Consider the following 24,248-nt stretch of genomic DNA (forward strand, 5'->3'; position numbering starts at 1 on the left):
TTTATATAATAACTGTACTTTTTTTACACGTTTTATACAACAATTATATAATTTGTATACACTTTCTATATATTATACATATACATATTTGATAGAACTATACAATTTCTATACATATATCTCATATAGATTCATATTCTATTTAATAATTATATCGTTTTTATATAATTTGATTATTATTTCTAAACAATAAAAAAAGCAGAATATTTGATCAATTTAAAATTTATAGTAAAAAAAAATTGAAATATTTTTAAAACGGTCGAATTGCCCGAGTTGAATATTGTATCAGTATTGTATATAGACTGTATCAGTATCGTATATGGACTGTATATGGACTACGTGGATCAAAATGATCCAAATTGGGAAAGATTAGGAAATGGTCATAAAATGACATTTGTTTAGCCGACTGAACATTATTTGTCCAAATGCCAAACTTGGGCTATAATAAGGCTATTATTTTTTTTAAAAGGCCATATAGTGTCCTTTTTCCAAATATCATTGAACTCTGTTAGCCTTTTAACTTTTATTTTTTAGTTTCTTTTATTTGTTTGTAATATTATTGTATTTTTATTTCTTTAATTATGGATCTACAACTAACTCTATTTTTTGGAGAACAATATCCAAATTCGACCCTAACAAAAAATCTCTTCGAAAGAGAAAAAACCTAAAACACAAGACCACATTAATTTATAGGTTCGTCATTCAAATAAAACTCTGCATATCAAGATTCAAGACTTTATAAGCTTATATTTCAAATTCAACAAATAAGTATTAGTTAAAGATTCACTATAAAACTAAGGAATAATATATCAAAATATAGCTAAATAACATCATTAAAACTAAGTCACAATCAAACAAAGAGAAAAAAAGAAAAGAGATATATACCTTTGATCTTTTGACTACTCCATTTGGCGGCAACATGCTTATTTCGTTTAATTTTTTTATTCAAAATTTTTAACTGCAAGAGAAACACGAGAAATTATCAAAAAGAAAGAATTCATTGTCAATTGTTAATTGTATAATCTTTAAAGTCATGAACTAAAATAAATAAAAAGGTTTGAATCAAAATTAAAACAAAAAAAAAGTGAAGTAGAAGAAATTTTGATTCAAAATATCACTTAAAAAGAATTCTAGAACACTTTTTTTTTTTTTTTTATATAAAAAAAATTCTAATTGATTTAAAATTATTAAATACTATGATTTTTTTTACCATATACTTTATGAGTCATTTAAACCCTTTCAATTTTCTTATCAATTAGTAGGAAATCTTGATATTAAATCTTTCATACGTTAATTTTTGTTTTCTTTTGCTAATTTTTTTAGTTAAATATACTTAGATGTTCAACACATATTTTTCATATAAATTCTTACCAAAATAATGATTGCTATATAGATATTACGGCTAGAACCAATCGGATTTCATCATGATGTGTTTAATATTAATTAGGTCACCCTATGAATATGAAACCAAAACCAAAACAAATTTGTACTATTATCTTTTCCTCCAATTCAATATTAGGACTTTAATAAATCTAAAAGAAAATTTTGTAGTTGATATTTAATGTCGTTAATATTTTAAAAAATAATAAAAAGACGATTTTGTCTATTGAAATTTTTTTAATAAGGGGTAAAAAATTCAAATAACTTTTTAATGGGTCTTCACACTTTTATATATTATAGATAGATTATTTGCTTCTTCGGAGGACTATTTTGTGTTTCTAGGGTTTGCTTGGTAAAGAGAAGCAAGAAGAAGAGAGTAAATAAGATTTCCAGTTGACCATTATTACATAGTAGGGTACAATAAAGTATACTTATTACTTTTCTCTTAACGTATTTTTAACTGTCAATTCTTCCATTGGTTCCCTTTTCTTGCATCACTTGACAAGTAGAAATGGAGCAAGCATACAGTTTTAACACTTTTTTCCACACAACATATACACGTTGGAAATTTTGTGTTGCTCTTATACTTGCTTGAACAAAGAGGACTCTGCTGTGCAATGTACATTTGATGTTAGAAACGCATTTTCGAAAAAATATTACCAGAGATGGATAAGTTATATTTGACTAATCTATTCGAAAAACACTTCTATCAACATTAAAGCATATACTTTAATTGTCTAACACTTTGGGATACCTGCATACTTTAATTGATGATTTCTCACTTCAGCTGCCACGAAGCAAGCTTTCCCGAATACAACAGGCAGAAGTGGCTGGAGGACAAAAGTAGTTGGAAAAGATCAGTCATTATTTTGGAAAGATCCAGCAAAGGTTGCTTTCACCTGCTGCAGCCTGCAAATTCTCTCCTTTGCCTAATTAAGAGGAAATGTTTTCAGCTGAAGCACTCCCAGGGCAACAGCGTCTATAGGAAACAGCCTGCCTTTCAACCTGCCAAAGTAGAGTAAGGTTTGCGTGCATTCCACTCTCCCCAAATCCCACTTATTGGACTGTACTGTGTATGTTGTTTTCAGCTGAAGCATTCACTAAAATGAAAAGTTGATGATGCAGATGCACTTCAGGCAATTGCAACTCTCTCCATCCCCACCCCGCACTTCAACCCGCAAAAAGGATTTCAAGAATATATAACTACAAAACAATCAGCTAAAGAGGGTCAACCTTAATAACACGACAGCATTAAGAAGAACGCTCAGTCTTGAGCTTCAAAATGTCCTACACACTTGTATTATGATTTTTCTTTAACTAAACTAGTTTATAAATCCATGCTTGTAGCAAATTTTGCATTAAATAAAGAAACATGACATGAATAAAGGGAACCCAAATAGGTGGCAAAAGAAAGAAAAAAGAAAGGCATATCCAGAAGCAAGGAAGGGCTCGTCATAATTTTCATCACTTGCAGCTAGGCAAGAAATATTGGATAAAGTGCACCTAAGACATATGTACAAGCAACAAGATTTCACAACTATATAGAAATGGAATCATAAAGATTAAAGAAATAGAGCAGAGAATGCTGAGGCAACACACGCGAAGTATTGACTTTGAAAAATTAAAAATTATATTACAGCAGGCTGAATCTGGACAGATGAGTTTATAAAAGAAAAAAAAAGCACATTACATGCAAGAGTCAAGAATAAAAGACAGAAGATAGCCTCAATTGATCAGTATGAGAATTTCTAACTTGTCATCATATCCACATTAAGTCACAAAGCAGTCGGTTAGAATGATCAGCATAACAAGGTTTAAGTCTCTCCGCATTATCTCTTCACTCTGTTTGGTAGCAGCGGCACTGAAGCTTCCAGCAGAATAAAAGAATTGATATCTACATTTCCCATCTAATTTGTATAGGCACCTAATCAGACACCCCTTGAGCATCTCCAACACTTATCCCAGAACCCAAATTTCCTCCATATCCATTAGTAGCCATGCCCATTGCTCCGATGCCACCATTCATGTAGGCGGGATAAACAACTCCTGTATTGCCATAAGGCAGTGGACTTCCCCTTATACCAGCCATTGTGGGATTATTCCAAGGACCCCTAGGCATCAAAGAAGTGATGCCATAACCAATTCCAGGGTATGCTCCAACAGGATAACTACCTCCGAAAGTCCCAACTCCATAAGGATAACCTGAGACAGGCCCAGAACAATATACATATCTAGGACTGTAAGGTGGATACATTCCCTGTTGATAAGTGTTGTTATAATTAGAACCATTTCCGTTACCTATTCTGGAATGATAACCATTACCACTATTGTTATTTCCATCTTTTGGTATAGCCCTCTTGACCTCCACAAGCTTGTCGTTTAGTTCATGAAAAGTCTTCTGCATAACCTCCTCAACCGCATCCTCCGAATCAAAGGTAATAAAACCAAATCCCCTTGGCCTATGGGTAACATTGTCATGCATCACAACAACATCCGTAATCCTACCAAACTTTTCAAAGTAACTCTTGAAATCTTCCTGAGTTAAGTTAGCTGATAAACCCCCTACAAAAATCTTCTTCGTCCTAAACTGAACATTGCTTCTACCATTAGTTGTAATATTTCTATTCAAGCCTCTACTGTTCTGTTGTTGATGCTGGTGTTGTTCACTCCTCGGTATTGCTTTTTTCACATCTACCTATATATTTTAAAAAAACAGGATATACCATAAATCAAATAAACAGAAAAAATTAACCTTTATAGAGGTTATAAAAATCAGATAGAACATACAATTGTGAGTTAGCCATAAAGCAACAAACATCAAATAAATACATAAATCTATGAACTATCCATAATAAAGCAATAAACATCAAATAAAATATAGAAATATGTAAGTTAGTCTCAAGCAATAAACATCAAATAATCAAATAAAATATACAAATATGTGAGTTAGCCTCAAGCTAGAGCAACAACTTTCTCCTTACGTTTTAGTCTCAACAGGGTATGTCCATAATAAAGAATAAGCACAAAATATTTCAAAAAGAAAAACTAATCTTTCTACATAACCGTGGTGTCGGGCCAGCTTTCGCACCTCGACTAATTCCACAGGATACCTATCCCCTCCCACCAACAACAGATGCCAAGTAACTCTATCCATGCTCTATCACCCAGATCATTGACCACTAGGCTACAACCTCGTGTGAAAAAAATAATCTTTTTCTTTTTATAACTATGGTGTCGGGCCTGCTTACGCGCACCTCAACACGTGTCACCTCCCACCAACAACAGCAGGTACCAGGTAACTCTTTCCACACCCTGTCACCCACTTCATTGACCACTAGGCCACACTTTTGGGTGCGAAAAAATAATCTTTTTTTTTTTATAACCATGGTGTAGTGACCAGCTTTCGCACACCTCGACTAATTTCACAAATACCTCCCACCAGTAACAAATACTGGTAACTCTATCACCCGGTCACCCACTTCATCAACCACTAGGCCACAACCTTGGGTGCAAAAAAAAAAAATCTTTTCACTCCACAAAGCTTTTAAAAAAGATGAAATTTTTCACTCAAATCTTTATGCAAAAAATTCCCGTTTCTCCCCCAAAAAATCCAAAATAGGTCCACAAAAAATCAAGAACACAAAATCAACAAAAAGGGGTTGAAGAAAATACCATTCTTCCAAGAATTTCATGTGCATCCTGTAGTGCTAAATCAACAGCAGATGAGTCAGAAAAGGTAACAAAAGCAAACCCTCTTGGCCTCCCAGTTTCACGATCCTTAGCAATAACACAACTAACCACACTTCCATACTTTGAAAAATGTTCCTTAAGCATCTCATCACTTGTATCCCTTGGAATCCCACCACAAAATAGCTTGTTTTTGTCCAAATCCTCCATACCTAGATACAATGTAGTGACAAAAAAATCTTAGTAACTTTTGTACTTGTGTAACACAAACAAAACAAGAAACCCTAAGCTAAGGGGCCATATAAAGTTAAAGAGGGTTTTGAGGGAAAAGTTGGAATTTGGGTGTTTTTGTAGTTGGGAGTGTTGGAAGTAAATCTTAATTTTGGTTAAATTTATTTTTGTGAAAAGGGATTAGTATAAGAAAACCCTTTATTTTAGCCTTATAAGGGGATCGTGAGACATTTGTTTCTTCTCTAATTAACTGTATTTGGAAAAATAAATAAATAAATAAATAAATAAAACGAAAAAGTAGGAAAATTTGAAGAAATTGACTTTTATTTACATGGTTAATGATCAATAAGCAAGGAATTTATTTATTTTTAGTTCAACTTAGTAGAGTATTTTGATTAAAATAGATAAGCGGATGGATAATGATACATGATTCTTTTTTATCTTATCATACTTTCTCCATATTTTAGTAGAAGAAATATACTGATTATATTATTGTTGTTTTTCATCTTATCACACATTTTAGTATAATTATCTACTTATATTTATATCTCTATTACTTTTACTTACTAAATTTAATATTTATATAATTGTTCAAGGAAAATTTCACGAAGATGATAGAGGCAGATAAGATTCTAACTTTAGTGGCTGTATCACATAATTTTCGATACTTGTCATGAATCTTTTAGGCTTCGGTCATCGTCGGCCCTTAAACTTGTCCCGAAAATTTACTTGTACCCTTCAACTATGACATGTACCTATCAGGTCCCTCAAGTGTTAAAATTAGTACCTATCAGACACAAAATATTGATTTTACAAGGACAGTATATTACACTCTTCTTAGGCGCGTGAATAGTGTCTCAAATGATTTTTTTTAAAAAGGTCACATTTTAATTTATTTAATACAATAACAAATTTTAATTAAAAAGAAAAAGCAGCCCTCCTTCCTTCCCCCAGCACCAGCCCCAACCGTCTTCTTCCATCTCTATTTTTTTTTTTTAAATTCTTAACAATCTTGTTAATATAATTAATAATTTTTAACTAAAAAAAGAAAAGAAAAGTAGTGAAAGTCATGAACTTTAACATATTAATACATTTCTTTTATTTTTATGGAGTAAATTTGATTCTGGCGAAACTCCATTTTTTTCGGCTAACTTGATATTATTAAAGAATTTAAATTCTAATGAACCCACAACACAAGAAGAAGAAAAATGACAATAAATATGAATTAGATTGATAAAGAAATAAGATTTATAAAAAGATGTTGATTTTTTTTTTTTTTTACAGAAATGGAGAAGAAGGTGATAAGAGGGGGTGGGAGTCGCATGCAAGTTGGGGGAGGGGGGGCAGGTAGTGAAAAACATTCGTTTCTTTTTCTTTTGATTATTGATTCTCAATTCAAATATTAAAAAAAAAATGAAGAAGAAGATGACAACTGGCAAAAAAATGAAGAAAAGATAAAAAGTGGGTGGCGTGGGGGTGGGGTGGGGGATGTCGAAGGGGACCTCATTTTTTTTTAAAAAATAATAATTTATAATTAGTTTTTAATAATTATTGAACCCACAATGCCACGTGTCAACTTTCAATTAGCTTTTTTTGCCACATCATCGTGTGTATTATACACACTTAAGCTTTTAGCTGATTGAACAAAAAAGGTCCAATTGGATCAAAATTCGGGTAGTTAGGGATTTGATAGGTGCAAGTCTTATTTGAGGTCTCTAAGTGAATTTTTGAAATAAGTTTGAGGGTCTGTCAATGACTTAAGCCAATCTTTTATTATGATTACAAATTTTATGTCTCATAGATATGTGAGAAATAAAGAAGCCAACTTTGATTTTAGATAATTTAAAATTTATTTCAATAAATAAAATTATATACGACTAAAATTTAAAATCTAAATAGGATGATTTTTAATTTAGATTGAATTCCTACATAAATGAAATGAAAATTGGATCTATATAATAATGGATTTTTTTCATATGTTCTTACAATTTAGTACGTAATTATATAAAATTTTGATTGCTTTTATTTTACATAAAATTTCAATTTTCGTTTATTATCACGATATATAGCTGAGACTCTCGACACATCTGAAACATAAGTACCAATACATAATTTTTAATTCTTAAGTATCAATATCACAATGATACATTCAGATACACAAGTCTTATGTATCAATAGCACAAAAAAAAAATTTGGATATATGATATTTGTAGATTTTCAATCAAACACGTGTTTCTTATTTATATGTAACTTAATATTCAGTAAAATACATAATTTTTGTACATTTGGTGAAGAATCGCGTGATATATTTTCTTATTTTTTTCTGCCAGATACATCATTCTTATGTATCTTTAATCTCTCAAAACAAATAATCATTCTTATGTATCTTCATTAACATCATCATCTTCAACCTCCATTGACGAATTTTCGAACTCCAATATTCCTCATAAGGTAACCCTTTAGATTTTAAAATTCCACCGAGTGTTGTATGAATACTAGGGGATCTTAATGGACAAGTATTTTGGGATTGCACCTGAGTTTTTATTGTATCTATAAGGAACATTGACATATATTTCACCGTCCCCGCAATTGACTCGACTACCATAAATTGCCAAACATGAAGGTCGTAGTGCACGGGCATAACGGTGACCATCGGGTGGTAACCACCATGTCAAAAATAGAGGTCGTTGTGCGCCGACGTGACGGTGACCACCGTGTGGTAATCCAGTGGTTGTGGCATTGGTAAAAGTTCCCGACTTCCTATTGTTGAAATTTGGGGGAAGCATCGGCAGTCATGTAAGAGTAATTGAAGAAACTTAGGTAGCCCTTCAAGATCGGACAGTGGGAATTCGAGATCTTTATATGAATTCTGTACAAATCATTCGAGATGTGTATATACATTCAAGATTTGATGGTAGAGGACGTGGTTGTGGATCTCTCGCTGGCCACTCGCTACCGTCACTGAAACACAATTTCTGAATCTGTGAGCTTATTTCACTGCGGACAAGCTCATCGTTGTGTTGGTTGGTTTGAGCTTCTCGGAGCTCAAGTGATTTTGTCGCTGCTGCGTCGTTATTCGCTTCGATTCAGCAAAGTTGGACCTTTTTATCAAAGCTATGGCTTGAACGGAAGAATAATTGTGTTTTTAAACAATTATAGTTCAATTATTTGAGGAGTATTAAGCATTAGAATGGGGAAGTGGGTTATATATCTGATAGATGGAGGAGAGAAAAAGTGAGAAATTTTTGTTAATTTTAGGAGTTGAGATTTTAAATAATATTAGTAACTTACCGTAGTTCAATTGTTTGAGGAGTGTTAAGCGTTAAAATAGGAAAGTGGGTTATACATCTAATAGTTGAAGAGAGAGAGTGAGAAATTTCTATACCCTAATTAATTTTGGGAGTTGAGATTTCAAATAATATTAGTAACTTAAGGTGTAGTTTTAAGTGCCCGTTTGAATACGATTAAAATCTGGTTAAATCAGTTTCTAATCTCTTTTTTTAGCTTTTTAAGATGTTTGGTAAAATTGCAAAGTGCTTTAAAAAGTTAAAAACTGATTAAAAAGATCAAAAAGTGAGAAGTTGGGTATCCCAACTTTTTATTTTTTAGATTAAAATTCTTTTAGGTTTGACCAAAATATTTACCTTTTTATCCCTTATATTTCCACCAAATTCCAATAATATCCCAAACTTGTAGCCCTTAAATATATAGTTTTTTTTCTCTTTGTCGCTTCGCTTCATCTCTTCCCTCCAATTTCTCCTTTATCTTTCTTCTTTGTTTTCATCGAACCCATCATTACATCAAAGGTTTGTTCAAAAAAATTATTTTAGAATTAAAAATTATAAATAATTCACCTTATTTATGGTGTCAACAACTTTAAGGACATTTAAGTCATTTTAACAACAAAAATGTGTTTAACATCACTTGTTTACCAAATACATCAACAATTTTTTTTCAGTTTCACCACTTCTATTCAAACACTTATCTGCTTAATTTATTAGCACTTATTTTAAGTTTTTAATCATTTAAACTAAAAAACTATTTTTTTAGTTCTATCCAAACGGGCTCTAACTAAATTTTGTGGATAATTCGCATAGTTATTCTCATTTCAATGTCAACTCATTGTATTAATATTGTATAGTAGATTAATGAAAAAGGATTATTTGAAAAACAAAAGAAAAAACCATCAAGCTATAATCCTGGAGCTCGAGGTGCATTATTTAAATAACAGCTTAAATAAAGTGACAAATGAAAGAGTAGTGTGATAAGTACTACTTATTTAGTTAACAACTAGATGGGTGTGGCCCATGCTAAGTACGGGCCCAACATTTTATTTTAATAGTAATGTAATGATGTAAAACTAATATATACTTAATCCTCATCTCAAGCATCTAGTTATTTTTCAAAAACACTATGGAAGATGGAATGATTCAAACAGATAACAATCATGATAGATACAAAGAATTGGCATTTATGGCCTTGAATTATAACGCCCCGAATCTGGTACCCAAAAACGCTACATGGTGCACATGACCCCGAAGGACCACAAGCTAACCCATGACTGATATCTGTACCTAAACATTGCATAATATACTATATAAATGCGAAAATAGTAGGTTGAATCATGCCATAAGGTTTTAAATTGATAAACATCTGATAAAACCATATCTAAATAATGTGGTACGACAATACCAAAACTGAAACAATGTCTGAAAACATCTAGTCTGAAAATACTGTAGTCTGAAAGCCTCAAAACTGTCTAAATAAGGAGTTGATGGAACATGTCCCCAACTAACTCCAACTGCTGAAATAAACTAAGTAATGAAGAAATAAAGTAATGATCATGTCCTCGAAGGATGAGAACTCACTGCTAACTCTGACTGCTGAAACTGGAATACTACTGATGCTTTGGAGCTCGTGCTTCTGAACCAATGGTAGAGAATAAAACATCATAGCACAAATGTGTCAGTACGATGGAATGTACTGGTATGCATGTGAGTTAGGCTGAATGCAAAGGGTTCAAATGCATGAACAATGCTAACTGACTGTATAACATGAACGTGAGAATATATGCATGAATAAGTGACTGTGACTGAATTCGTGATGACACTTACTACTGAGTCTGATTACCGATAACATGAGTCATTGATAACAGATATAACTGATACTGAGCGACTGTATCTGACAGTCTAGGTTCTGATGGAACTAACTGAGTTTTGTACTATTCTGAGTTGATTGTATCTGACAGTCCTGGATTCTGAAAAACTATCTGAGTTCTTTTATTGAGACTGAGACTGAGACTGAGACTGTAACTATGGGAAGTAGTCATCTAACCAACATGCCCCAAATAAAGCAATATAGCTAGGTTGGGGTCCAATCTGTAACCCCAATTGGAAGGGTGTCAATACTGCCCCACTTGTAAAGACAAACTGTGAGTGACCCCCATCTGACAGTGTCCCCAAAAGAGAATAGTGGGACCCTCATCTGACAGTGTCCCCAAAAGAGAATAGTGGGACCCTCATCTGACAGTGTTTATCCACCTCATCAACTCTCATTTGTCAATGTAGATGTCTCAACCTATGCTGGCTACATAGTTATGGAATGCAAGGATTGCTTCTAAGGATCACACCCTCAACTGTCAGTGTATGCCCTCATCCTTGGGTTCACTCAATGCCAATTCTTACTCCCATCTGAATAGACACTGAACATGATTAACTGAACTGAACCGAACTTAGTTCATTGAGTTTTGTTGACTGACGAAATACTACTTAGATCTGATGACTGACTGAGAGTACTGAATTTATTGGATTTTCCTGAGTCACATGACTGACTGAGTTCCACTGATCCTAGTTTGACTATGAGTATCGTGAAAACATGATACTGTCTCTAGGCACACAGCTAAATTGTTGGGTACAAGTACCCCCAGGACTCGATAGCATGAAATTGACAAGACTTGACACTTCTTGAACACATGACCAATATCAACAATTCATCATACAATAAGTTGGGGATTTCATGAACGACATGGTTATCATAATCTTGTACATGGTAGGAATGCATATAATCAACGTCATAATTCCATACTCTAACATCATGAGCATTCCAACAAACATCTACATTGCACCACAATAGCATGAGAGTTATTTGAACATAAGGGTAAAACATACATTTATCTATGGGTCACAATTGAGCTATAATACATAATTTCTATCCTCTTAGACATTTTATCAAACACCATACATGCACAACTTAGGGCATAGGTGTAATCATCAAATTACACATCATAAACAACTCAAATCATGGATTTCAACTTGCATGCTAACGTAGTTTCATGAAAAACACGTAAAGATTCCAACTTGGGAATCATAAACAAGATAAACATGGTTACAAAACAACCCACAACATAAACATCATGATTTATAATTTGAAATAGGGTTCTTGAGCTTTATGGATGAAAGGAATCCATAAATCAACACTATGCATACCTTGGATGAAAGATTCTTGAAAACTAATGGTGAAATTCTGGAAATTGGATCCTCAGTTGAAAACCCTAAGCTTGTTCTTGATGGATTTTGAGAGAGATAAGTGTATTTAGGTTAAAATTGGGGATTAATCCCGTGATTTAGACTTATATAGGGGTGAAAAATTGACATTTTTGTCCTTGAGGATGCGGTCATTTAATTACTAAAAACTGGGTGCCGACGCTATAAGCAACACGGCACGTTGATGGCTGCGACGCGATATTCGACGCGTCGCGCCATGATCGCATCGAGTCTCAGAATTTTTGGCTCTAGCAGCCTGCACAAATGTTGACCAACGCGATTGGCAACATGGCGCACCATAATCGCGTTGGTCCACTGTTTTGGGACTCCGAACATGATCTAAACGTGTTCCGAAAAATCCAAAACTTGTCCGAAAACACCTATTGACCTTCCTGATCATGAATTAATAAAAATATGGACCATTAAAGGACGTTAAGGTGGTGAAATGAGATTGCCAACTTTCGATGGCCAATAATAGGCTAAGTCTGGGAACCTAGCTAGAATTTTCTAAGTCTGGGACCCCTTGACAAGCTTAAAGGACTGAATTAAGCTTTAGGATTTTACGGGGTCTTACATGAATAGAATCAAAGTTCTGTCAGTTCAAAGATTAAGTTTCACAACAGTGCCATGTTACATGAACTATTCCAATATTTGGCCATAATTCCTAGAGATCTCCTCATACCAAAGCGACAAATTGTATTTTGACCAAACGCCAGACAACAAATTGGGAGAAACAAAGCCATGACATATGCTTCCGGTAAATGCTGAGCTAACTCCTCTAAGATGAGATACAAAGTCACTGCAACATGCAAGATAAAGATCAGGAACACAAAATGAATCTAGGCTTTAGTTAGATAAAGTTTGGTAGCAACAACAGGAGATATATTACCGCCTCTACATACCTATGATAAAAGGTTGCTTAACATTTCCATCTATAGAAGTTGGTTGATCTATCTCTGAAGTATGTGACTCTTCTAAATGAAATCCAGAACAATGTACTCCCAACTAGGCAGTGCACTAGTAAAGTGGTGCATGACCATAATAATGTACTCCCACCTTTACAGAACTTTTACAACTGTACACCGCGAGTTGATCAGAATAGGAGTTGGTATAGGATAATACAGCAGAAAAGAAAGATGGATAATCTGTTAAGAGATTTTTCCACTTGCCTAAATCTAGAATTGCCACTTCCTGGAATTGAGAAGGTGCTTGGGTGAGGATAAGCAAATAAACTTGCGTCTGAGTTCCTAAACAAACAACAATAACAATACCTGAGTGTCACGACCCGAATCAGGGCCTGGCCGTGACGAGCATTTCAAACCTTGGAGGCCCGAAACACCTCTATCTGTCTGATAATCATGCACCTAATTCATATGATCAAAGTAATATGGAAGAAACACAAGTATTCGGAAACATGATCATAAATATGTGAAGAAACAATAACGGGGAAATAAGGTTCCCCCAATATCAATCAACCTCTAAACAACTGTCTGCGAAAATCTCTAACAAATGATTGAGTCAAGTAACTGTATATAAACTGGGACAAGGCCCCCAGTAGACCCACAAACTAAATATAAGCTAAAGGACTGCAGGGCATAAGACCTTCCGAAACATAGAAGGCTCACCACTTGTCTCTGCAACTCTGTCTAAATGATCTACTAATTCTCTTGACCCCTAGACTGGGCCTCTGAACCTGAGAGGTTGGAGAGGGGAGAGGGTCAGCACAAAAGTACTGGCACGCAGATATCAAAACAAAACATAATATTTTTACAAAATATAGTTGAGAGCCATTATAAAGCAATTTCGTATCAAATCATTTGAAAACACACGGGCGTAATGCAATAGTTTCTCAACAACAATGAAATGCAACTGAGCTAGTTGGAATACCCTACATAATTTATACCAACTGTCTAACCTCGGTTGCCGTTGAGATTAGAGTATAAGTGAGGGAGAGACACACAAGACCACGAAGCATGGTGTCTCGACCCACTGGTAGTGCCCAAGATCACTTAGCCCGGGCTCCTACCTATAGTCCCCATTGGGAATGACATAAAGTCAAGTACACAAGATCACTTAGCCTGGTACCAAATTTCCGTGTCGGCAAACACGTTTTCCAGCGATGAGCCCTTACACTCAAACGTCTTCTTTAGGCATCCACTTATCTCATGTAAAATCAATGCATTTGAATTTCATCTGATTCAATCACATATCATATTCTGTAGGGTATCGTCATACCCGACTTGCAAGTCATCAATATCACTTCCACATATGCATTATCATGTAAAAACCAAGGTGCTTCATCATTTACAAGTGGTGAACAATATTTATTTCAAATTCATGCTCTATTTTGTTGGTCACAATATGACATGGGGTATCAAGACATTATCATGGGAATTTGAAAGCAATTTATCATTCATATTTATCAAACTTCCATGGAAAATCTCAAATCACATATGCATGGTTTCAACCATTGTAGGCAAACAATTCCCATGACATAAAGAAAAATGACTTAGAAATCATATTGAAAGCAAGTTATTAGCATTTGATTGAAAACCCCCATTTAAAAGCATGAATGTTCATAAAAACTACACCCATGAGATTTTAGGATAACCCCACGTACCTCGATTACTATGAATATTAGATGTTTCTCGAAGCCTACGTTGAGAGGATTCAAAATATGCAATTTGTTCCTAAAACCCCCGGTTGAATCTTGAGTTGCTTGGGTTTTTATTTTGAAACCCTAAGGAGAATCTTTGAGCACTTTTGATGAATGAAGGTGTATTTTGGGGTCCTTGGAACTGAATTTCGTGTTCTAGGGCTAAGTAAGGGTGAAAAAGGGTCATTTTGCCCCAAAAACGGAGTGTTTAAGTCACTTGAATTCTTTACGTAGGCGCCGCCTAGGCTATCGCCTATGCTTTCCAGTGGCCATGGGCGATTGGTTAGGTGACGCATATCACTTTGAAAGGTCATAACTTCTTGCTCGGGTGTCGGATTTTAGCAAAATTGGTATAGTTGAAAAGCTAACTCGAAGACCTATCATTTGACACATAGTAGGCTTCCTAATTCGACATATACAGAGAGTTATGGTCGATGGAAGATGACACAATTTACAACGTCCACTAAAACTTAGTCGATCGAAATAGTTTCAACTCGTCCTTGAGTTGAAGGACCTCTATGGTCTAAATTCAAGCTTGAATAGATTCACATGCTACACAAATAATTAACATGCCGTATTGGCATAGGATTTTATGGCTTCGGGATTTATCAACACATCGGAATCATGGTCTATATTGTAGCCCGAAATGCGGGGCGTTACACTCAGTCCCAAATGATCACCCAGAATCTTGAAAATGTAATTCAGTGGATCTCAACAGCAAAAAAATATGAAAAAATTACTCATTTGCTGCAACCAAATCAAGGTTTCACAAATTCATACATGTCATAGTAAATTAATAAAAGAATCTCTCTAAATCTTAGCTATTGTGTATTCATGACTTGGCTGTATCATAGTTCAATCTTAAGTTGCACAGACTCTGTTGAAATTGCCGTATCTGTGTTGGAACCTTCAAAAATGCACTATTTTTGAAGGATCCGACAAGTACCAGATGACATTTTTGAAAAGTCCGAGCAACATGGGTTTAAACATCCTCAACTTAAATACAAATGTTCACCACAATGCTAAAAAATTAATCCAGCATCGTAGCAGGTGAAAAGTACAGAAAGATTGCTCCTTTGCAGCAACCAAATCAAGGATTCACAAATTCTTATATGTCCTAGTAAATTGATAAAAGAAACTTATCCAAATCCTAACCACCGCATATTCACGACTTTGCTGTATCCTAGTCCAAACATCCTCAAATTGAGTACAAAGGGTCACCACAATGCTGAAAAACTAATTCAGCATCTTAGCAGCTAAAAGAGTACTAAAGGAATTGTTCGTTTCCTGCAACAGATCAAGGTTAAAGAGCATGAATGTGGTCTATCCTTTCACAAACTACACAACCTATTGAGAGTTTTAATGACCATAACAACTTGAGATCAGATATATGATTAAGGTAATGTACATTTAAGTTAATTTTTTAGGAGATCAATGCAAATGAACAAAGCAGCATAAGGAAGGTATATGACAGTCAGCTGAGTGTTTTCCCTACCATTGTGTTTGCATCCAACATTTTAGGAGAACAATACCAGTGAAAAAAGAAACATAAGGAAGGTATCTGACAGTCAGTTGGGTATTTACCTCGCCATTGTGTTTGCATCTTCTACAAAAGATCTATCACCTCTTCCTTTTCTATTTGTAATATCTTTAATCGCCTTAGACTAACATCAAACATCTCTAAATGATAATGCTTCAAAATAATTTACTTCCAATCTAATGAATAAAATAGCATCACTTACTTTGAAATACTACTTGATGTGTCTGAATCATCCCAACCTGAAGATCGGATTCCCATAGCTTTCCATTTCCAGTCATCAAGCTCCATGCTCCTACCTGGAATTTGAGCTTTTTGTTTCTTTGACCACCTGGTCACTGTAACCCATTCATCAATGAGAGCATCTCTAATTTTTGCTTTAGAAGAAGGCACACTTTGCAATTCTACAACAACAACAACAACATACCCAGTATATTCCCACCAAGTGGGGTCTGGGGAGGGTAAGTGTACACTGGTCTATACCACTACCTCAAATATGAGATAGGGAGGCTGTTTCCGATAGACACCCGACTCAATATAAAATATTCTAAGATAAGACAAGCAACTCAACCACAAATTGTATTCGGACAGCAGGTATATCAACCAGCTCAAAAATATGGCAAACCGAAAATAAATCATTTGAGTGTCTTATAGAAGATGAGGAAGGGATTTCCTTGGGGCTCATTTGGGTGGCCGTATCCCTCCTTGAGATAACTCGTGACACCTCATTATCTGCATCTTGAATTTTCATCCCCTCTCTCATCTACAGGTCAGAATTACAAGAATGTTAATAACAAAATCGGACGGCTCGGTCATCATTTCTCCACATATTACACAAACCACAGTTGTGAGGATTCAAAGGGTGGAATAACTGGACTTAAGGATGTGTATATATTTTTCCATGTAGGGGAAAACTCCAAATTGACAATAGCCACTGTCAAATAAGTTTATTCCACCTCCAAAATAATAAGATTATGCAAAACTACTAAACAACACCTTGGCGATTCAGTTATGCAACATGATTTACAATTAATAGGTGTCTCCTATGGCTTTCATAGAAAAAAGCTAATGACCAGTGTGCTTGTGCAACCAGTCTTTACTTCATGTCGAAGTAGGTGCTTCCAGGTACAGAATTACTTCAAGAAAGTTGAGTTGAGCTTGATCATATATCTAACTACTAAACTTCTTCAATGATAACAGAAAATAAACTTTTGTTTCTTTCTTTCTGGTCACTTTTCTTGACAGTGCATCCCATTGATGTAAATTAGGTGCACTTTCAGTGACTATCGAATCTCCAGTCAAAAAAGGTGGTTAACCATTTTGGTAGAGCTCTTAGAAGTAAGTTGTGCATTCAATAGTGAAAATATAGATCTCAATCTTCAAAAGAAACAATCAAGTATTGCAATCAATAACCAATGGGCTCTATTTGTAATCTTCATGTATATTACCTCTTTCTTCTAGGAATTATAGTCTAAAAGTATGCTACATTTTACTATTATGATGTTGCAATGCAAGTCAATGTTCAATAATGGTAAGCTAACCTTATTTTCATTAAGCAAGCAAGCAACTGGGAAGAAAAATTAGTACCTTGGGAAATAAGCAAGGTCGATAAACAGATCAGTTCCCTAATTTTGATTGACTGGTCCTCCATACTAAGTAAAGCTATCGAGCTTTAGAACCCCAAAAAACCATCCTTCTCCAGTAGGCAAAAGTTACAAAAAATGAGGAAGATAATTCATGCAAGTAGACATTATTTAGAGTTTTAGTAACTTTGATTTTGGTTAATTGAAAATTCCAAGTCAGGTATAATAACTGGAACATTTGGGAGGGAGATGCACTCCTAGATGAGTAAATATTCAAAAACAAACACTAAATGCAAGTATAATTTTAGAGTCATATTTAAGGTTATAATCATTTTTTATAACCAAAAAATTAGACTATGCACACTATTCGAAATCAACAGACCTCAAATACCAAAAAGGAACAACACCAAGGCCAGAAAGCAAAATGAAAATTAAAATAACGAAGATCCTGCATTAATCTTAGAAGTGGAGCAGTAGGCAATATAATAAACTGAAGTTCACATATAATCAACCTCATATTGATAACATAATCATAAGAAACCAAAGCATAGCCCACATTACACTCTACAGAAATCACTATAATACAATCACATAGTAATATCATTAAATTATACCTCACAATATTAGCACGCTACATCTCTTTAAAGAGGGAGATTTCTCTAATAGATGTGGTAGGTACCCCCTCATCTTCCTGCTCCAGCCTTATTTTGTTCAGTGCAATAGTTTCATTAGTTACGCGATCATGAGCCTTGTACACTACACTATATGTTCCTTCCTAATTTTCTCAACTTTTTCATACTTCAATTACTCAAAAATCACTACGAACATAAGAATATCCTAAATCAAAAAGCAACTGAAGACTAAATATACGAATAATCTTCTTTACCTGATCCATCTAGTTCAAACTCAATGGATTCCCTGAAAAAGAAAGTAGTCGAAACACAAGAAGATTCTCAGAAAGCAATACACTTTTATAGCCTTCTGAAGTAATTCGAGAGCTTGATTAGGCTCGTAGATGGATTCATAGATGACAAATATATCGACAAGGCCACTCGCAATCTCTTTTGAATTTCCAAGCCAGCAGTATAACACAACCCTAAGTGGCAATTTAATGCTGTTACAACGGGCAAACAGATAACAAACTCTAAATTTCTCTTTCCCCTTGAAGAACTCTCAAACGATTTTATGGCTCGAAGAGCTATTTCAAGAGCTTTCACTGCTAATTCTATTCTGCAAAGGAGAATTCTTTTAAAGATGGACCAGCATCACTTCATTCACAACAGTAGAAGCCACACAAATGATGACAACAACTTATTACTGCTAAAAGATATGTCAGCTTTGTTTACCGCTTACAATTTGCACAAACGAATGGCTTTCTGTCTTTTGTGCGTTTTTCTGTTTGTAGCTTGAACAATCTAGCAGGCAGAACTTTCGGAACTCATCTAATATTGACATTTTTATTTTAACGTTGAAAACTCCAACCTGTCAAGTAGAACAAAAGTATGTATATATTTAGTCCACTTCATAAGTAAACTAAGGAGGTGCAGTTGTGCAGATAACTCTGAAACTTACGGAAGTTTATGAGGTCATTTCTACAATGGACGTAATTCTGTGGGAGACTGGAGCAATGATGAGAGGGGTAGATGACTCTGAGAAACTCTTGGATAATAGTGGAAGCAAAGTTAATGAACGCGTTGTCTCTTGTGGTGTATATACTAAGAATGTCATTGAGCTTTGCACATCAAAGTGATCAAATGAAGCTGAGATCAACTAATTTGATGTGGTTAAAGCAAAGTCGCGTCAAGTAACTCAGTATGAAGTGGTATATTAACTTACATCTAAATCTGAAACACCGAGGTAGCAAATAACTTGAATAATCAACATATAATCTTTGCTAATTCATTCTTCCCCATTCCTAATAATTGATACCCACTATCAAGAGAGACCGGACCATTCACCTGAGAACTCAAAAAGCCCAACATTAGTGACAGGATTAATTTTTCTATCTGCTGAGTACTGGGTACAAAGATACCTCTAAGCTGCATGTGTAACACGAACATCAGATATGGCAATGTAAATCTGTAAGCACGTGAAATGCGATGGTTATATGAGGTAAAATTAAAAATAGTAGACGCCTAATCGGCAATATAGTAAGGTCTATTGCTTCCAATTTCTATTACCACATCAATTTTTTAGCAATAAAATCAGATAGGTAGCAGATTTGATACTTACATAGTTTCATATAAGGAAAAAACGTCTCAAGCAAGCATTGAAAAATAAAATCTTTCAGGTGCATCTGCATAAAAGAAATACACCCGTTTAATAAGTAGCAGAGCAAGCTAGTTTCGATGCTATTCTTTCAACACGACTAATTTTGATTGAGAAGGGAGGAAGGAAGGAAAGGGAGTTGTTGTACCTCTTCAAAAGTATCTTGGCCAGCCAATGAAAGCCTAAGCAGGTAACTTCCTTGTCGAGCAAAGCTAGCTAAGAGTGACAAATTGGTCTGAGTTGAATCACGGTCTTTCAAATGTTCTACACTCGTGAGGTCCTTAATAATATTCCCAAAGATACCAGTATCGACGACAACCCCAACAGAAGTTTTAAAGTGCTACGCTTTTTAATAGCCCTCGCATTCCTGTCCACATCTACATCCTCTGTAACTTTTTCAGAAAAGAAGACTTTCAAGAGGCCTTGAACAAAACTTGGTGAAAAGTCCTTGTATCGCTGATGAAGCAATGAACAGGTCCGGGCCAGGAAGAAGATGCATTAATATAAGAGTACTTACATAATTCCTTCATAGTTTAACCAAATATTACATAAAGTTCCATTTATTTTACTAATTACATGTTATTCCGGAATTTTGAAATGGTGATACATATGTTTAAGTAGAAATACATATATAAAAGTGAGACATACGTAACAGATCAGATATTTATTTTAGGAAGCAATGAATTTTTTTTTTATTTTAACAACGTAAATCTCGTCTAAACTATTACAAGCGTTAAACACGCAATTTCATTTGTAAACAATTCAACATTGAAGCAAACCTCACTAGAAGCTCAAAGTTTTTCAATTTTGGAACAAAAAAATTGATATTCAATTTTTTTTTTTGAATTTTTTCAATGGATCTCGTCACTGTGTTGTTGTGTCATTTTGGGAAATGAGTTTCTGAAATAAGGTACGATAACTATCGGGTCGACGGTATTGTAATTCATGAGAATATCGTACCGCGATTTAATGGACGTCATATCAACTCAATTGAAAATTGATGTATCTCTGAAAAGAATTCATGCCAAATACGTTGTTCAAGGCAATTCATCAGCGTTGGAGATTCATAATGATATGGCTGTGAAATTTTTTCTTCAGATTTTGAAAGCTGAATTTATATTCGGAAAGTATCCACTGTGTATTACAACAAGTGATATTGTAATTGACAGTGATGATGTTGACGCAGATGATATGACGATTGAGTGTTATGGTTTTTTTGAGCCGTCTGAACTTGCAGTTGTTGTAAATTGGTAACATTGAATATCTGCCAATTGTTAACATGGGTGGTGAAGAACTAATAAGTGATTATTATAATAGCGTTGCAAAGGTGAACCAAAAGTATAAAAACAAAGCTACACTTGTCTGGGTAATGCGTAACTATGCAATCAAGCACAGGTTTAATTTCAAAGCTGAGAGATCTGACAAGCAGAGGTTCGTTTTTTATTTTTAATGAGAATTATTGATTTAATTCGCAATTTAATACATCTAAAAGCTGTAGTGATTCATTTGTATATTAGTTATTGTAACTGGTGTTGCAAATAACAAGTGATTCATATAACTAGTGATTCATATAAGTGATACAAATAACTAAATATTATTGTAAGTTGATATTTATATATATGGTGATTCATATTGGTGATTAATATAACTGGTTATTCATGTAATTGGATATTCATATAAATGGCGATTCATATTGATGATTTATATAAACAGATTGAAAATACAGGTTATTCATATGATTGGTGATTCATATAACTGATTTTTAATTTTGGTGATTAATGTAACTGGATTTTTTATGTTGGTGATTAATGTAATTGGTGTTTCAAATAACAAGTGGTTCATATAACTGGTGATTCATATAAGTGTTGATTTATATAGTTGGTTATTCATATAACCTGTTTTTTATGTTGGTGATTAATGTAACTGGTGTTTCAAATACAAGTGATTCATATAACTAGTGATTCATATAAGTGATACAAATAACTAATTATTATTGTAAGTGGATATTTAAATATATGGTGATTCATATTGGTGATTACTGGTTATTCATGTAATTGGATATTCATATAAATGGTTATTCATATTGGTGATTCATATAAATAGATTGGAAAACAGGTTATGCATATGACTGGTGATTCATATAATAAAAAGGAATAACAGATTAAGTTCATATTTGTGATACATATTAACTCTCAAGATGACTGGTGATTCATATAATTGTTTATTCATTGGTTAATTGACTCACTTTTTTTATTGAAGTAGTGATTCATACGGTATATGGTGATTCATATATAAATAAATTAACGTAACTTCATATTAGCGATATATTTTTTTGACGTATATTTCAGTTATGTCTTGCTATACAAATCGCCGAAATGTAGTTGGGTATTCAAGGCGTCCTGTAAGCATGGTACTGATACATTTATAGTACTTACTTTCAACGATGAACACACCTGTTCAATAATGGACAAAGTATTTGAGCAGCAGCATGCAACCATTGCCTTTGTAGCTGGAATAACAGCTCCAAAGTTGGTGAACTACAAAAGAATAATCACCCCAAGCGACATTATTGAAGATATAAAAATAAAACTTGGTTTAGACATAGATTACATAAAGGCGTGGCGTTCTAAAGAACGTGCTTTAAAGATATTGAGAAGGCGACCAGCTGACGAATATAAGAAAATACCTACCTACGTATTCATGTTAAACCATAAGTCTCCGGATAATCAGTTCATGTATCTATTCGTAGCACTACAACCTTTTATTAGGGGATTTGGGTTTTGTAGGTCTGTTGTGGTAGTAGACGGTAGACACATGAGAGGACCATATCAGGGAACATTTATTTTAGCTAGCACACTTGATGGAGCAGATATTGCACGTAGTGATTTATTTATTTTCTTACAAATGATGGTAATTGTTATATAACTTAGACATAATAGTTGTTTGATATTATGTATCAAGACATATATTGTCGCTTGCATATGGGGTTGTAGATTTTGAGAATGATTCATCCTGGACGTGGTTTTTCCAGCAATTCAAGTGTGCTTTCGGTGAGCGCGATAATATGTGCATTGTCTCTGATAGACATGAAAGCATAATCAAGGCAGTTGGTGTGATCTATCCGTGTATACCACATTTTGCTTGTATTTGGCATCTTTGGAATAATGTCTGCACGAATTATAGAAAGAGTAAGGACAAGCTGACCGGCGAGTTTTTTGCCATGGCTAAAGGACAAGTTGACCGGCGAGTTTTTTGTCATGGCTAAAGTATACAAGTTAGATGATTTTGATGAGCTTGTGTGTAAAGTGGGAAAGATTGACAATAGAGTTATGGTATATTCGAAAAATATTGGATTTGAAAAGTGGTCACGAGTTCATGCTCCAATAAATAGGGGGAGGATGATGACTTTCATCATGGCAGAATATATCAACTCTCGTCTTGTTGAGGCTCGTGAACTGCCAATTTTAAATTTTCTTGAACAGGTCAGAATCTTATTTGGTGTGTGGAACCGAAAAAAAAGAGACCGATCTAACTTTCTTTCTAAAAAGTCAATGGAAGGTCGGTTTCAACAAATTCTTCAATTGAACGAGGCAAAGTTATCACGTATGATGTTAAGTTAAAATAATAATTAGTATACTTTAACTAAGTTGGTTTGCAAATTTTTTTTAACATTCTGATAACAGATGTATCAAAGTGATACATCTGGGAGTCATATGTATCATTTTGATACATTTGTTGAAATATGCTTCCACTTGAATTTTTGTTCTTTATATTTAATTAATCTGGATCTTTTATGGTTCATATATTATGTTGACTTGCATAAAACTTTATGAAATAATATTTTCAGATTAGGGAATCAACTAACTACATATACGGTGTGTATGAAGAAGGAAGAAAATACATTGTTCGGTTGGATAATAGAACTTGCAACTGTGATAGATTTCAGCTTGATGAGATACTATGCGCGCATGTTAGTGCTATTTTGAAAAGCAAACATGTAAAGAAAATAAAGGCATACTGCTCAGATTACTACAAGAAGGAGGCACTGGTGAAGACTTATGAAATGTCGCTTTGTCCAATGCCCGATAAACAAGACTGGCATGTACCACCGGAGGTGTTAGAAGATGTGGTTTTGCCTTCAAAATATAAACGCCCACCAGGAAGACCAAAGAAAGGCAGAAAAAATAAAAGTAGTGAAAAGTTTTCATCAACATCAAATCGTTGTGGCAAGTGTGGGTATAAAGGCCACAACAGACGTACTTGCAACTACTTTTCAAAAGAGATGTGGCATTTTCTCCATAGAATTTAATCAGACATGTTTACTTAGTTCAAAGTTTTGAATTCAATAATTTGAGTTAATTACT

The 24,248-nt window shown here is 34.3% G+C and overlaps 4 protein-coding genes across 17 annotated transcripts; 2 read left to right on the top strand and 2 right to left on the bottom strand.

The window, feature by feature from the left end:
* Nucleotides 1-2,987: 2,987 nt before the first annotated feature.
* LOC107867265 (RNA-binding protein 1) lies at nt 2,988-5,644 on the bottom strand. The gene is made up of 2 exons (XM_016713427.2): nt 5,053-5,644; nt 2,988-4,075 (listed from the first exon to the last, which is right to left on the bottom strand). The coding sequence occupies exons 1-2, from the start codon at nt 5,275-5,277 to the stop codon at nt 3,305-3,307; spliced, it is 996 nt and encodes a 331-aa protein (XP_016568913.1). The 5' UTR covers nt 5,278-5,644; the 3' UTR covers nt 2,988-3,304.
* Nucleotides 5,645-9,940: 4,296 nt separating this feature from the next.
* LOC107867264 lies at nt 9,941-20,584 on the bottom strand. 14 transcript variants are annotated; one of them, XR_007054688.1, is made up of 7 exons: nt 20,033-20,564; nt 19,849-19,912; nt 19,649-19,695; nt 19,189-19,574; nt 16,239-19,098; nt 16,081-16,160; nt 12,291-13,533 (listed from the first exon to the last, which is right to left on the bottom strand). XR_007054688.1 is itself a non-coding variant. In XM_016713426.2 (7 exons), exons 4-7 carry the CDS (start codon nt 19,498-19,500, stop codon nt 15,753-15,755), a joined length of 348 nt encoding a protein of 115 aa, XP_016568912.1. In that variant the 5' UTR covers nt 19,501-19,574; nt 19,649-19,695; nt 19,849-19,912; nt 20,033-20,584; the 3' UTR covers nt 15,474-15,752. The 14 variants fall into 14 exon arrangements, 1 of the variants encoding a protein (XP_016568912.1); XM_016713426.2 differs by lacking the exons at nt 12,291-13,533; nt 16,081-16,160 and adding an exon at nt 15,474-15,783 and having other exon boundaries at nt 16,239-16,371; nt 18,963-19,098; nt 19,453-19,574; nt 20,033-20,584; XR_007054689.1 differs by lacking the exons at nt 12,291-13,533; nt 16,081-16,160 and adding an exon at nt 9,941-10,221 and having other exon boundaries at nt 20,033-20,563.
* Nucleotides 20,585-21,163: 579 nt separating this feature from the next.
* LOC124898081 lies at nt 21,164-23,149 on the top strand. Its single transcript, XM_047411705.1, has 3 exons — nt 21,164-21,315; nt 22,233-22,794; nt 22,916-23,149. Exons 1-3 carry the CDS (start codon nt 21,164-21,166, stop codon nt 23,147-23,149), a joined length of 948 nt encoding a protein of 315 aa, XP_047267661.1.
* Nucleotides 23,150-23,297: 148 nt separating this feature from the next.
* LOC124898082 lies at nt 23,298-24,193 on the top strand. Its single transcript, XM_047411706.1, has 2 exons — nt 23,298-23,366; nt 23,732-24,193. Exons 1-2 carry the CDS (start codon nt 23,298-23,300, stop codon nt 24,191-24,193), a joined length of 531 nt encoding a protein of 176 aa, XP_047267662.1.
* Nucleotides 24,194-24,248: the final 55 nt, after the last annotated feature.

This window comes from Capsicum annuum, chromosome 4 (assembly GCF_002878395.1).
Source record: "Capsicum annuum cultivar UCD-10X-F1 chromosome 4, UCD10Xv1.1, whole genome shotgun sequence".
Lineage (NCBI taxonomy): Eukaryota > Viridiplantae > Streptophyta > Magnoliopsida > Solanales > Solanaceae > Capsicum > Capsicum annuum.

Bases quoted from the DNA above. Each gene is read 5' to 3' on its own strand.
- LOC107867264 (XM_016713426.2), bottom strand. From the start codon at position 19,500: ATGTTGATTATTCAAGTTATTTGCTACCTCGGTGTTTCAGATTTAGAT. The intron at 16,372-18,962 runs GTAAACAAAGCT...AATGGGTTACAG, and splicing joins GTTTGTGCAAATTGTAAGCG to TGACCAGGTGGTCAAAGAAA. The intron at 15,784-16,238 runs GTAAGTGATGCT...GATCTGTTGCAG, and splicing joins ACATCAAGTAGTATTTCAAA to GAAACGAACAATTCCTTTAG.
- LOC124898081 (XM_047411705.1), top strand. From the start codon at position 21,164: ATGGGTGGTGAAGAACTAATAAGTGATTATTATAATAGCGTTGCAAAG. The intron at 21,316-22,232 runs GTTCGTTTTTTA...CGTATATTTCAG, and splicing joins GAGAGATCTGACAAGCAGAG to TTATGTCTTGCTATACAAAT. The intron at 22,795-22,915 runs GTAATTGTTATA...TGGTTTTTCCAG, and splicing joins TTATTTTCTTACAAATGATG to CAATTCAAGTGTGCTTTCGG.
- LOC124898082 (XM_047411706.1), top strand. From the start codon at position 23,298: ATGGCAGAATATATCAACTCTCGTCTTGTTGAGGCTCGTGAACTGCCA. The intron at 23,367-23,731 runs GTCAGAATCTTA...TAATATTTTCAG, and splicing joins TTTTAAATTTTCTTGAACAG to ATTAGGGAATCAACTAACTA.
- LOC107867265 (XM_016713427.2), bottom strand. From the start codon at position 5,277: ATGGAGGATTTGGACAAAAACAAGCTATTTTGTGGTGGGATTCCAAGG. The intron at 4,076-5,052 runs GTATTTTCTTCA...TAAAATATATAG, and splicing joins ATGAAATTCTTGGAAGAATG to GTAGATGTGAAAAAAGCAAT.